Source organism: Gopherus evgoodei, chromosome 7, assembly GCF_007399415.2.
Source record: "Gopherus evgoodei ecotype Sinaloan lineage chromosome 7, rGopEvg1_v1.p, whole genome shotgun sequence".
NCBI classification, from domain to species: domain Eukaryota; kingdom Metazoa; phylum Chordata; order Testudines; family Testudinidae; genus Gopherus; species Gopherus evgoodei.
Genome location: NC_044328.1, coordinates 30,586,119 through 30,600,468, shown reverse-complemented (window position 1 = coordinate 30,600,468; position 14,350 = coordinate 30,586,119). Strand labels below are relative to the sequence as shown.

The following is a 14,350-nucleotide window of genomic DNA, read 5'->3' as shown; positions in this document are numbered from 1 at the left end:
TGCATATGCTGAACATCAGGCCACATGAACCTAATTTCTTAAGAGGCCTTCTGAGAAACGCTGGCTGAGCTGGCATGGGAGTGGTGGGCTCCACTGTGTGTGGAAATAAAGCAGCAGCAGCCCTTAGGATGCTGTTTTTCCTCATCTTTCCTTTCTCCCTGTAACTCATACTTAACAAGACACTTTTTTTTGTTCTATTTATTTTCCAGCCCCAGATAGAAGTAGGCTTAAAAGGCTCTCTGTGCCCTCCCCGCACCCCTTTGCTGTATTACAACTAAAGTATTGTGATTCAACACGCCAGCTATAATGGCACACACCCTGTCCTTGGCATGACATGACCGGGCAGCGTAGCGGTAAGAAAACAGGTTAGCTACAATCGTGATTGTACCATGCCAGGCACTCATGCAGCTATTTCGTTCTCATCCACAGCTCCCACACTGGGGCTTGTTCTATTTGTTAGCCCTGAACACATCCAGACCAGCCGCTGCTACTGCTGCAGCTGGGCGGGGTTACTCCGGCTGTCCCTTTCCGCTCCGCCCCAGGAGTGCTAGAGCCCCCCTTCTCCCCGAGCTCCCTGACTCTTGGCGTTTCTTCTTCCCAGCGCTGTGCTGCGATCGCTCACATCTGTGCCTTTGTGACGCTCCGCGTTCTTCACCCCCAGCGTTATCACAGGGGAACAGGCTCCAGCTGGTTCCCTCCGAGCCTTATACGCCGCTTCCTCACATCTGCCTGCTCGCGGCGTTTCCTCTTCGAGAGGACGTTGGAGCAGCTGCTGTTACCTCTAAGCTGGAAACCTCTACAACGAACTCGGCTCCACTGCGGGTGGCCTGTTCGGAAACACCCGGACCCCGTCTCTGACGGTTTAAACAGTGAGGGCTGCCTGGGGCTTTCCATGGCCGAGCTTTAGGGGCACTGAGCAAGGGAGAGATTTCCCGAAGCTCCTGCACGGCCCTGAGACAAGAGAGCAACCCCTACACAAGCGTACAAGGCAGGCAGGGCTCAGACAGCTCTAAATCCCGAGGGGCCGCCCGTGCGAAGTGGCACTGCTCTGCGAGGCTGATGCTTTAACTCTGCAGAGGCCCCATGCCCATTTCAAAGGCTCTCCGCACGGAGGGGTCAGTGGCTGACGGAAGTGGTGCTTGCAATAAGAAATACCAGCTGGGCAGGTGATTCCGATCTTAGAGTCCCTCCAAAGAGACACACACATATAACCCGGGGAGCTGCACAGAATAAAAAGGGAAAGTCCTGAGCCTCTCCATTCACTTCTGCATCAGCAATAAGCAGGTGAAACTGTCGCAGAGGCTAATTGACTAGAACAGAGTGCTAGATGCTCTTCAGTGTCTCTCCACCTTTCCGGACTATTGTACCCCTTTCAGGAGACTGATTTGTCCTACATACCCCCAAGTTCCATTGCACTTAAAAACTATTCTCTTACAAAATTAGACATAAAAATACAAAGGTGTCACAGCCACTATCATGACTTTATTTTTACCATATAATTATAAAATAAATCAATTGGAATATAAATATTGTACTTAGAATTCAGCATATAGCATATAGAACAGTTCAAACAAGTCATTGTCTGTATGAAATTTTAGTCTGTACTGACTTCCCCAGTACTTTTTATGTAGCCTGCTGTAAAACTAGGCATATATCTAGATGAGTTGATATACCCCCTGGAAAACCTCTGCGTACGCCACCCCCTAGGTACCCTTAATTGAAAACCACTGCTCTACAGACATGTCATAGCTGGACTTGTGGGTGGGCCTGTTGGCATATTCTTGATGTGCTCCTTCTGACTCAGGGCCCAGGACAGGGTGACAGAGCCTTCCCAAAAGTGTGGGGGCCAGTAGGGACCCCTGCCCCCTCCATGGCCCCATTCTGCCACTTCCATCTGAGGCCCTGCTCCCGGACAAGCCAGGGCAGGCCAGGAGCAGCAGACCCTCCACCTGCCTGGGTGGGGAGGCCACGAGCAGTCCCCCACCTGTGTTCCCACCCCTGTTCTCGGCAGCAGGTAGAGGGTTTGCAAAGGGTTTCCTGCTACCTATTCCCATGGTAGGTAGGGGGTTTGCAGCTCCCCTCACCCAGTTCTGGCCAGGAGACAGGGCCTCAGAGCCAGAGCCCAGCCATAGTAAGAGCTGTGCAGCTGCCAGGAGGCATGGACCCTCCACCTGCCCTGGGAGGAGGGTCTGGGGGACAGGGACACAGGCTGGGGACTGCTCTCCCCCCCAACCCCCACCCTGGGCAGGTGGAGGATCCACAGCTCAGCACCTCATGCTGCCTGGGCTCCCCAGCCAGGCTCTGGCCCCTGTCCTGGCCAGGGGGGTGGAGTCTCAAGGGGAAAAGGACGGGCAGAGAGACCTGTGGTGAAAAGCGGACAGGCTAGGCTCATCCACTTTCAGAAAGTGGGAGGGCCATGACCTATGCTCCCACTGCCCAGTAAGAGGTTCTGGAGGACCCACAAGAGGAGCAGCAGCTTGATGCATTCTATATATTTGTGTGTGAGGATCTCCCTCTGGATGTAGAAAATACGGGTGTCTGGAGTTCATGAATCATGGCAGGTGTATGCCCGTGCTCGCAGCTCCATGAAGGAGCCACCAGCTAATATCTCTGGTGGGCCATGGGACCTGAGTGGAGTACCAACTAGCCAATGGCACTTCCTCACCCTCTTTGGTAGCAACCTGTCCTGCCTCTGGGTGTCAAGGTAGGACATGTGGGTGAGGAAGTGGATGGCATGAAGCATGAGCATAGACAGGCATTTCCTGGGTATGGTCTGGAGTCAGTCAGTGTGGCTGGCGTTCAGTTAGAGTTACCATATATCGGGGTTTTCCCAGGCATTGCTCTGTTTTTGGATCATCTGCCTGCTGTCTGGGCAGATTTTTCAAACAACAGGCAATGTCTGGGATTTTTGAAGAGCAGTCATTGCAGCTCAGAAAGAGCCCTGACTGGTCCGCTGCCTGACTGGTCCCTCCCTACATCTGCAGATGACTGGTCCATTTCCCTGCAGTCACAGTGGCTGGATTCCAGCTCTGGGGTGGGAGGTCCCAGAAGAAGGCACTGATGGATGGATGGCACTATGCCCTGAGCTTGCACCAGCCACCCTGCCATCATGATAGGGAGCAACACTGCCCACCACCTCCAGTGATTATGTCTGCCACAGATAACCCCTCTATCACTCCCCAAATACCCCTCCCAATATGCTCGTACCTCTGCCATACCCCTCCGGTATCCTCTTCAACACCCCCAGGGTACCCCTCCCAGTACACACACAGACCTCCAGAACCCCTCCAACACCATCACTGAACCCTCCAAATACACCATCACTTTTCCTCATGTCTCCTGCTCTGTGCACCCCTCATCCATGGCCCCACAAAGTCACAAGACCTCCTCATGAACCGCCTCCTGGGGATGGCCAAGTCAGCCATTCCTCATACCAGGAGGAGGAAGCTGGATATGGGATACTCTGGACTTCTGGCACCTTATACGTTCATGCCTCTGGACAGAGTTCCTGAGGGCAGTGTGCACTGACATCTTAGATGCCTTTGAGGAGCTTTGGACATTGTCTTGGATTCTCTGCTTGGTGTCTCCCCAGATCCCTTGTCATTCACTTTTGACCTCATTCCCTTGCCTGTTTTTTTCATTTGTCATTCCCAGAATTCAACAGTAGTTTGGGTTCAGGGGTTCTACCACCTTAGCTGAGGAGGAGGGCCTACCCCCACCTGTCCCATTACTACTAATAGTACACATGTGTAATAGGAGTGAGATCTTAGTCCTGAGGAGCTTACAATACATACAAGGGATAGAATTTATAACCAGACCAGTGCCAGTGCTACCCCATTGTGCACCCTAAGCAGGAATATCCCCCACCCAACACATACGAATTAATAGGGGACCCTCTTGAGCAGCTCAGGGGCCTAAGCAATTGTTTAGTCCACTTATGCTTAGAATCATCTCTGTTTGTAACTAAAGCCAATAGGATGGGACGGGATGTACTCATTTTCTGAATTCCATGATTTTTGTTGTCACTTTTCCATTTTTATTCATAAATATAAAATAAACTATGATAATTTGATTAATTTCATTTTTGAAAAAGAGAATCCAAAACTTTCATATAACCTCGGCATACACAGAAAATGTAAATATCTTACTGACACTAAATATTTCCCTACCATTTACCACCTTTATGATGAAGAAATTAAGTCACTGTAAGTTCTGCTCTCTCTCGTAAGGTGTAATACCTTACAAATATAAAACATGTTCCAGCTCCCAGGGTTCCATAATGATATCCTCAGTTAGAGGCATACAACACTACAGAAAAATCAATCACATCTGGAGTGGAGGACACTAGCCAAGAGGCAAATAGTGCAACAACAGGAAGGGAAATTTTGACCAAGAACTCTGGGGCAAACCCCTAGTTTGGGGGTCTCAGTACTAATAAGATCCCCCAGAAGGACATTATATGGTGGAACCATGTAATGAAAGAAATAAACCTCTGTTTGGTTCCTTTTCTGCATCAGTTGTCTGATCACAGCTGCTGCATGGTACACTGAACAGTGTCTGAGGCAACCAGAATATGTCCAGGAGCTGCAGCAGCAGCTGATCTCCATATACCTTGGCATCCAAAGTTCACACAGACAGGGCTATGTTAAGAAAAGGTCACACACACACTCTGTGATACTTTCTTTTTCAAGGGTGGAAGGGCTGAGTCAGCCTTCGAGAAACTGGGCCTCATGCTGCTCTCACGGGTGCTTTCTACTGGGTTCATTAGACCCACGGCAGGAAGAGACCATCAGATCATCTAGTCTGTCCTTCTGTATATCACAGGCCACTAACTGCCACCCAGTCACCCCAACACCTAACCAACAACCAGAACTAGCCACAGTATTACAAACTTTAGGTGATTAAATTATTATCTGTAACAGGCAGAGAACAAGAAGGACTAAGGTGCACCAATACCCAAGGCCACTGAAGTGAGAGGGGATTGATTAAATGAGATATACCCGAAGGAGGGTATATATTTTGGATAAGATCCATGTATGTTATTTAAATGCACACCAAGTTTCACTCTACTGATGCAAGGGCATAATAGTTTTATTGGAGAGAACTGTTATATTTCCACCCATAGACCTTTGCCCGGGCACAAACCATACCCCTCCCACTGGAAGGCGCCAGGAGTCTAGGAGCATCTCACGCGGCCGGTTTTGCTGATCAAAGGGACCCAAACTGGGGAAACTCTCACTGTCGTCAGCCTCTTCAGCATTTATTGTTCTCAGACTTTCCATGGGAGACAATGAATCCCAATACTTCACTTAGGCACACACATCGTTATCTGCTCAGAGGGACAGCTTCCTTTTAAGTATGGCTGATAAGAGAATTGATCACTGTTTGTAACGCTCACTGACCCCCTTAGAAATGCTAACAAGTTTATTCAGCGAGGCTTTGATGTACTGATACATGCTATTAGATAGTCAATTAGGCATCAACGAGATTACTTGTTTAAGAGTAAATGCCTTTTTACTTGAAGTACCCGTGAACACTAACCTGTCCATTGCCCCCTCACTCCCTTGGTTGCAGCTGGAGGCAGAGTTCTGGTAACAATTATGGGGATATTGCAGAACCGTTTTAAAATATCCCCAGTTTTAAAATACAATTTTAAAATTCGATTTCATGTTGCAATATGCCAACTTTCCTTTTTGAACTAAAAGAACAGGAGTACTTGTGGCATCTTAAAGACTAACAAATTATAAATAAATTTACAAACTAACAGGTCTTCTACTTTGAAAACGATCTGGACAATTACATCGCAGTTGTGAGAGTAATCATTTTAAAACCGGATTTTGAAAACCTCATTTTGCTCTTCGAAAATTAATACCAAAGGATGACCAAATAAAGCAAGAAAATGTAATGAACCTAAAGTCTATCCTTCTCAAAACGGCTGAGGAATGTCCAAAGAACTCCGACACCTTTACAGTATGTTGTTCAAATGTGAAAACATAGTTACTATAAATAATAAATACGAAGTTACCTGGGTTAGAAATAGATCTTTGCAAAAGGGAAAGGCTGAAACTTGTCTTTTTGATTACAGAAATATTTTGCTTTGGGGTCCATTAAAATCACAGCACAGAATTTTTTTCGGGGGGAGGAGAAGAAATCCTTTTCCCCCACGAGGTTTGTTTGCATGCCGCTGAAAGGAAAAGTTAACAGACTTTGCACAGAGCATATGAAACCTGAAGGACTCTCCTTCCCCCTTCTCTACTCCAAGCCCTCAGGGCTTTTCCAAGTTAATTGTCATCTAATTGCCTATCAAAGAGAGAGATAATGGGCAGCAATTAGATCTAATGGCCCTGCAGTGTGAGCTCTCTCCCGATTAGCACACAGCAAGGAATTGCTTCACCTGGTTTGAAAACAGGTCCCTTGAGTGGCTCCACAGAGTCTGCAAGCAGCAGGGGTCCAAATATTCTGGCCAAACCGCTACTATCCTGGCAAACTCTTCTGGCCAAATTGGATAAAGGCGATTAAGCAAGCGCAGGCTGCAGACATCTCTGACATTATTGCCTTGCTAATTAAATCATGTTCCCCAGTCTGCAGGGGCAGAGATGATTGGCAGTGGAACTTTGAAGTCACTGCTCGAGCGCTACCATCAGATGTGGGGTAAAAAGCCGATGGCGAAACAATAATAGCAGTTTCACTGGGTTGCTTTTTCAAGGGAACAAGTAGTAAACTCGCTTCCACTCCCCAAATAGGTTACTTTCTAAAGTACAAAAGGAAAAATTGACTCACTGGCATCACGCTGTCCTCAGGAAGGACTGATCGCTTATTGTGCTTGACCCCCACCTGCGATTAAAGAGGCAAAAGGAGATGTTGAAATGCTCAAATCTGCTGGTGGAAAAAACCCACCCAACCCTCCTCTGCAGCGTAATTCAGACACATTTTAGTTGTTTTTGTGTATTAAGGCGTGACCTCAACTTCTCTATCTCTCTGGCCGCTTGGAAGTCCGGACCCAAAGTTTGCTGCGGACTCTGTCTACTTGGTGTCCAATGTGCTGCATAGCAATTGATCATCTCCCTCCATCCCCGAAGTTGTTGCACTTCAGTGTCCCAACCCAAGCTTATATATAATTATTAAGCGCTGTGGGTTCTTTGGGGATGGAATTCGCTACAGTGTATACTACACGTTAAACGTGTTACTATCAAACTACACTATGACTGGGGAAAAAAAACTTGCAAAAACAAAGGAGAGCGGTATATGTTTTTGCAGATGCAACATATACCATATAATCACGCTTACTAAAACTTATTTGCACCGTTCTGTTTCACGTAAACTCACTCTTTCTCGAGATGTTTAGTCAAAACAGATGTTGCCAGATACAACCGGTATTTGTCAGGTGGATGCCAGAGCTACTATATTACCCTCGGAAGTTTAACCCGGTAAAAGTATCTCACATACTCATATGGGCAGATTTTGGCATAAATCGGGCCACCGTTTCTAGTTAATGTTGCCAAATGCTAGAAGATTTCAAGGCGGTTGTTGAATAGTTATTATGCAAAGTGCTCATTAGCACCTTTTTAACTGGTGACAGGGTGTTTCTGCCCTTTCTTTTCCGCGGTAGTTCCCTCCCAGTGCCCCAGAACAACGACAAAAGGACTCTCGTTCAGGAATCATTGCAGCGCACAATGATATGCTGCGTTGTTTTCACGCACCCAGGCCTAACCCATATAGCTAAACTTTGAAACGTATCTATCAAATATGAATATTTCCAGCTTCCTGGATGTAATTACCACAAGCGCAAACAATGTGCGTTCATGCAACACACACACAGGGAATCGAGAACAACTGTATGATTTTGTCGTTGAAGGGAGAGCGCTGGGAATGTAATTGTATGTATGCACCCCATAGCAAGGCAATATGCTTGGGGTTATATTACTGCATGATATAGTCTTAGGTCCTGGTAGGGGCAGAGAAACTGGGACTGAGCAGTTGTTACTAATTAGTTTGTGAAGAATTGTGCGTTCATTATAAAACCAGATATGGTTGTATGTGATTATTTGCACTATGATCAAACTCTCCTGAGTTTCTAACTCAAGCCTACTTCTAAAGGGGCCCTCCTAGGAAGACAAAGGTCAAAAGCCCATTAGACAGTAAAAGGAGGCCTTAGGCATAGGTGCTGGCACTGGGCTGCTCCGGCACCCCATGACTTCAGGTGGTTTCCATCATACACAGGGTTTAGTTTGGTTCAATGGCTTTCAGCACCCCCACTACAGAAATTGTTCCAGCACCTCTGGCCTCAGGCGCTGTAGGGGCAGCTAACTAGGAGCTGTTTGAAGAAGTAGCTTTACTGCCCTGTATGTGAAATGTTGGAGATGAGGAAGATAACATACAAAGTGTAATACCTTTATAAGCAGTCAGATTCCACAGCTACTGAATAGCTAGAACCTTGCAATTATTTTATTGCTCTTCAGAAGCCATTGCAACCAGTAGCTACTACAATGGCTAACTCAGCAGTTGTCTTGGAAGTGGAAAGTCCTAAGCCCAGTTATTGAAATAAAGAGTCTTAAACAGGAGCCCAACTAGAAGGAAGTGATAGAGGCAGTGCAGGCTCTTCCTTTGCGTCTTCCCTGTGCCTGAGGTGCCTTCCCAAACCCCAGGGATGGAATCCTAGGGACAAAGTACATGGGAGGAGCTGTGAACAGGGCAGCTATTTCTGAGTGAAATTGGGGTGGGGAAAGGGAAGGGATGGGGAGGGAGATGCTATGGGAAGGAGGATTTGCTCCAGGTTTTGAATTTCTAGGGGAGCTTCCATGAGTCCTGTTTCTTCATAAAATGTTTTGTGATAGCCAGACAGCCTGGGGGCATTTTCATAAAATAAGAAATCTGAGACCCTCGCAGTCACTTCTTCCCAAGGGCCTTGTAAACTTGTGTTATGGGCCCTGGTGATGGACTTTCCTGATTACCACTCCCATGTCTTCCCCTCCCCTAGCAGCACTACCTGTTTAGGACAGGCTGCGTGCTCTCCCTCTCCAGTCAGTTTTTCTGACTCATCTTTGCTTCATCACCTTCTTCTCTCATGTTTTTTTCCTTTCAGTTGTCTCCCCTTTCCCTCTTCTTTCAACCATGCTTTAGCTCCTCTCTGCCAGTCAGACCAACAGCCAGGAGGCTCCCCATCCTTCAGATGAGACTGGGGAAATAATTACTAGGTGAGTGTCTTGAGGGAAGAGGGCAGGCGAATTATGCCATTCACTAACACCTTCAAACTTCAGTTCTTTTCCAGGCAGGAAAAGCAGAAACCGCCCTGTCCAAAAAAAATTTGGAAGCTGAGTTCCATGCCCCGTTTTATAGTGTATGGCTTTTAGTGAGTTACTCCAATCTTTGCCTGTAAAGCAACAATCCCATGACATATATAACAGACACAATAAAGCAGATAAATTTAGAGGCTTTCATGTAAACATACATATTTATAGACATTGACTGTTTGACCCTCCTTAAAATTTGGCCGCTTTAGCCCTGATAAGAAATCTACCATATAAGAGCTCCTTGGAGATATCTTAATACATTCAGGCATTTAAGAGGTACAATTCATAATCCCAGAAGATTGATCAACAGAAGGAAGATGAAAGTCAATGTAGCTACTTCAGGAAGACAAATTTTGCATTTCAGAAATAATGTTTAAATCTACAACTAATTTAGGTTGCATTCAAAACACTTTCCTCAATCAAATCCACTCATTTTGCTTTTTATTTCTTAAAAGGTCACACTAATAGCAGGCAAACCCCTAGGCTTATTTCTTATGGCCCAGAAGTATATTTAAAACCACAAACCTCTATTTTTCCTGCACATCTATTTTGAACCCCCCCCCCCAGCAAATATTAAGATGGAGTTTTAAACTTGAAATGTGACATGTTCCCTGAGCTGAACATTAAGAGAATATTAAGAGCCATACTTAAAAAAACCCTCGAAATATGGGTTTAGCTTCCATACTAGGGACCCTGTTCAGAAGACCAAGTTTACAGTCTCTTGCATATATTCTAGCTCAGCACCAGTCCAGCCTATTCTGGAGTGCACAAGGGAGAAAGCAAAACAATGGCATATGCCTGGGCCAAGGGGTCAGAGCAGCTTAAAAGCATGCAGTGTAGGAGACCTGATCTGAAACCAATGGAAGTCTTTCAAAATATCTTGGGGTAGACCCTCAGTTGGTGTAACTTTTTATAGCTCAGTTGAAGTCAATGAAACCAGAATAATCCTTTCCAGCTTATCACCCCTGTCCTCCCACCCCCATTTCCATTGATTTCCATGGGCTGCCAATGGGCCCTTGCTGAGTGTGAATTTCTTATTTAAGGTATTATTTAAATGTAAAAAAACCAACAGTGAATCTCACAGCAAAATATAAATGGAACAGACTAACCAGTGTTTTATCTTTGGATTTTATTGAAGGCAACCTTACACCTGATTGATACCATGGAGTTTCTGCATATCATTTATGGTGGGACCACCGACTGACAGGAGACTGACAGGAGTCTAAGCTGACGAAGTTGCAAGGCTGGATCAATGATAAGAGTAAATAGAAAAGTAAATCTGGATTAATCTGGGTGGGATGAGTTCAGGTGAGTATGGTGTTTTTTTTCAGAAGGCTTCCCAGAGGCACAACATTTCCAGGAAAACCTATAATTTGAACATTTGTCATTTAACCACACTTGGTTGAGCTAGGGATTATTTATTCTTGCATATTCATTTGTTAAAACAAAAACAAACAAAAAGACAAATACTCTACCCTTTCATGGTATTTGGTATCAAAGAAATCTCAAAGGGCTGGGTGGTGTTTTTCAGGGTGAGGAGTTAAAATTTTATATATATATTTTTTAAATTCCTACTAATTGCTTATCTAATTTGTCTATATACTCTGTGTCTTTTAAAAGGTATTCCCCAGTAATTGGTTGGCTAGCACAAAAATATATTTAAAATGTAGCACTAGTGTATAAATATTAAAAATTAATGTGCACTAGGCAGTCTGCTTTGCACACATATATGTACTTTTGTCTGTGTCATATTTGTTCCACCACAGACTGTCAGGGCCTCTCATGTAAATATGTCTTCCATTCCTTTCTCTTGTAAAACATAGCAGTTCCTCCAGGTCAGTCACTACTGTAATTGGCCTGATCCTGAAAGGCCTTGCTCAAGGTTACAAGAGTAATCCTACTGATGTAGCTATTTGCTTTTCATGTGAATAAGAGCTGCAGGCCGGATTCTGGACAGATCTCTTAGACTTATCAATGTATGCTTAAATGTAGGAAGCTGATTTCCCAAATATTAACACCTTATTTTAGATGCATGAATAATCTGAAAATGAATCCTATAGTCATTATATATTAGTGCTGTCAGATTAAATAAAATAGAAGCAGAGCCACCCAGGGAGTAGTTGAAGACACAGGGTGCAATCTTGTTCCTGTTTGTGTCAGTAGCAAACTTCCCTGTGGTGAAAACCTGGCCCCACTGAAGTCACTCAGTAGGAGTTTTGCCATTGACTTCAATGGACCTAGGATTTCACTTCTAGTGATTTAAATTGGATATTGATGGAGTGTTTAGAATAGTAACAGTTTTAACCAGAACAGGGCAAGTATAGGTGCCTCTGTAACAAGGATAGGGCAGCAGCACTAAAACTCAACATAGTGTGAAATCCTGGCCAAGTCCATTGCAGTCAATGGGAATTTTGCCATGAGCACATGATTTCACCCATTGTGTGCATACTGCAAGATTCAACACTCTGCTGGCTGCTGGGTGGTTTGGCAGGGTATTGAGTTTCTCCAGGTTATTATTCTTAAACTCTCAACCCACTTCCTTAAAAGGTGGTATCCAGGCAGAGACTATTAAACCAGCTCAAATTGCAAATCTATACAGAAAACTCTTCATGGAAGGGAAGAGTTGGGTTTGGGTCAGGTCTTTGCAGATTAGTTGATATCCTGAATTTAGGAGGCAGGACGGAAGGAAGGAAAGAAAGAGGCCGTGTTCAGGGTTATGGCAAGTAAGGGCTCCGGAGGTCTTGTGCAAGGAAGTAGAGTGAAAGCTGGCAAGTGTTTGGTTTTTTTGGATGGTTCCACATTATATTAATACTCGGCCTCATTATCCTCATGTAAGTGTCCATATAAAATATTGTCCTTATGTACCAGAGGATTGCATCATAAACACAGCAGGCAGGTACAGGCCTAGGGGACCCCACAGAGCCAGAGTTAGTGCAAATCCTTTTCTGAGTCACAGGCCAGCTCAGCGGGTTCAAATGGGCAGCAAGAAGGCCCTGGAGTCTCTGTAGCCCACAAAGCAGGGCGCCTGCCAAAAGCCTGGCTCCGCCCGGAAGGTGCTGGCGGGGCTCAGGGCAGAGGCTGGCAGTGCTGGGAAGGCGAAGCTGGCGGGGACGGCCTCCTGCCTGGAGAGGTGAGCCAAGAGCTGCTGCTGAGCCGGGTAGACGTAGTGCAGGGGCAGGGGCCGCGCTCCGAAGGATACGGGGCTGTAGAAGGGCTCGGGCCTCATCTCCTGCAGCTGCCGCTTCAGCTTCATGCGCCGGTTCTGGAACCACGTCTTGATCTGTGGGGAGAAGAAAGAGTGTCACCCAGGCGCCCCGGAGAGCCCGGCCCAGCCTCCAGCCAGCCGCCCGGCCCGCTCACCTGCACTTCGGACAGCTGCATCTTGGCGGCCAGCTTGCGGCGCTCGGCGGAGCCTAGGTACTTGTGGCGCTTGAAGGAGCTCTCCAGGGTGCTGATCTGCTCCACGCTGAAGGCGGTGCGCAAGCGGCGGCTGCCCCTGCCGCCGGGCTCCTCGGGGGACAGGCACTCCGAGCGGCCGCTCTCCCAGTCGGAACCGGACTCCGCGGCGCTCCACGCCCGCTTGGCTGCGGCTGGTGCTGCTGCTGGGCACAGAGAGGAACCAGGTCAGCCCCGCTCAGAGCACTCCAGTGGGGGGTTGCAGGGCTCACGCATCCCTCGGCCATTATACACCACTGAAGGACGCAGATGCAGGCAGATGACAAAGGCTTTTCCTGGCACGGAAATCAGCAGTTTTCCGGGGCGATTTTTATCTCCTAAATGGAAGGGCTCAGCTAGTGCCTTGCACCCACGTATCTCCTAGCCCCATAGACCCCCCAAGCGTGTTACCACGGTCAAACCAAAGGACTCCCCTTGGAGGCTGGCATAGGGAGATCAGATGACTTGCCCACTGTCAGATATGGAACCTGTGGTAGTCGGGGAAATTGAACTCAAGAGTCCCGACTCCCTGTCCTATGCTCGGTCACTTAAAACCATCCCCTGGGTCAAATCCCAACTTTACTGAAGTCAGCGACAAAACTCCCACGGGCTTCAGTGGGGCCAGGATTTCACCCTTTGTGTCCCAATACACTTAGCAAAGAATAATGCACAATTCTCCTCCCTCCCTCTACTCACTGTTATAACTCAACTCTCCTCCCTCCCTCTACTCACTGAACAGATAACAAGGGCAAGCATTCATTGGGATGGTCTTTAAAGCACAATACTAGATGCAATTATAATCACCTATAGAGGAGGAAGAATCCAAAACCTTCTCACTCCTGGGGTCGTTCTTAGAAGAGGTGTCCAAGGTCTTTATACGTTCATCCTTCTCCCCTGTTTGGTGCGGTTGTGGGTTTGTTCTGGAGTTGCAGACTGGATTTCCGACCCGGGTGAGCAATCCATATGATGCAAAAGTCCTGCCCCGAGTGCCTTCTGCGTAGCTACCGGGCCTTTGCTGTGGTTCATAGGTGTCTTGGCTGCTCTGGGAAAGCCACTCTACAGAGAAAGGAGCCTTGGTCATCCTGGCAGTCTTCTATTTCAACACAAGCTAGGAGATGATGGATTTTTGAGCAGCAGAGTCAGAGAATTCCTCTCTTTGGGTTGCTTCTTTTATAAAGGGAGTCTCAAGGAAAATGTTGTTTATGTAAACAAACATCAAAGGCCCAGATAAGTATCGTCTAATTGCCATCAGGTCTCCCCCACAAAAGATGTTGTTCACACATTTTCCAAAGCTCGGTTAGGGTTGGCTCCACAATGTCTGCCAATAGATTAGTGAACTCTGTTGTAAGTGATTTACAATACTTGTTACATCCTATCCCTATGTAAATGGCACTTATTGCTTGAACTCACAGAAGCTTCAAAAGACAATCGGGAATTTAAAGAGCTTTTCTCTAAACGTATCGAGTGTTTAGAAATGTACTTTATTCAATTCATATTTTAAGAAAACTATACTTGAGTGAATTGATAATTTCTAATTTCTGCAGACAACGGAGTACCAATTAAGGTTTCCACAGGTCTAATTTAAGTTTGAGATTTTACAAGTCCAGAAATTAGGTCTGTTAAGT

The 14,350-nt window shown here is 46.4% G+C and overlaps 1 protein-coding gene across 1 annotated transcript; it reads right to left on the bottom strand.

Annotated features, from left to right (window-relative positions):
• Positions 1–11,582: 11,582 nt before the first annotated feature.
• Positions 11,583–13,806, bottom strand: LOC115655085 (homeobox protein vex1-like). The gene is made up of 3 exons (XM_030570172.1): positions 13,530–13,806; positions 12,651–12,889; positions 11,583–12,570 (listed from the first exon to the last, which is right to left on the bottom strand). Exons 1-3 carry the CDS (start codon positions 13,804–13,806, stop codon positions 12,262–12,264), a joined length of 825 nt encoding a protein of 274 aa, XP_030426032.1. The 3' UTR covers positions 11,583–12,261.
• Positions 13,807–14,350: the final 544 nt, after the last annotated feature.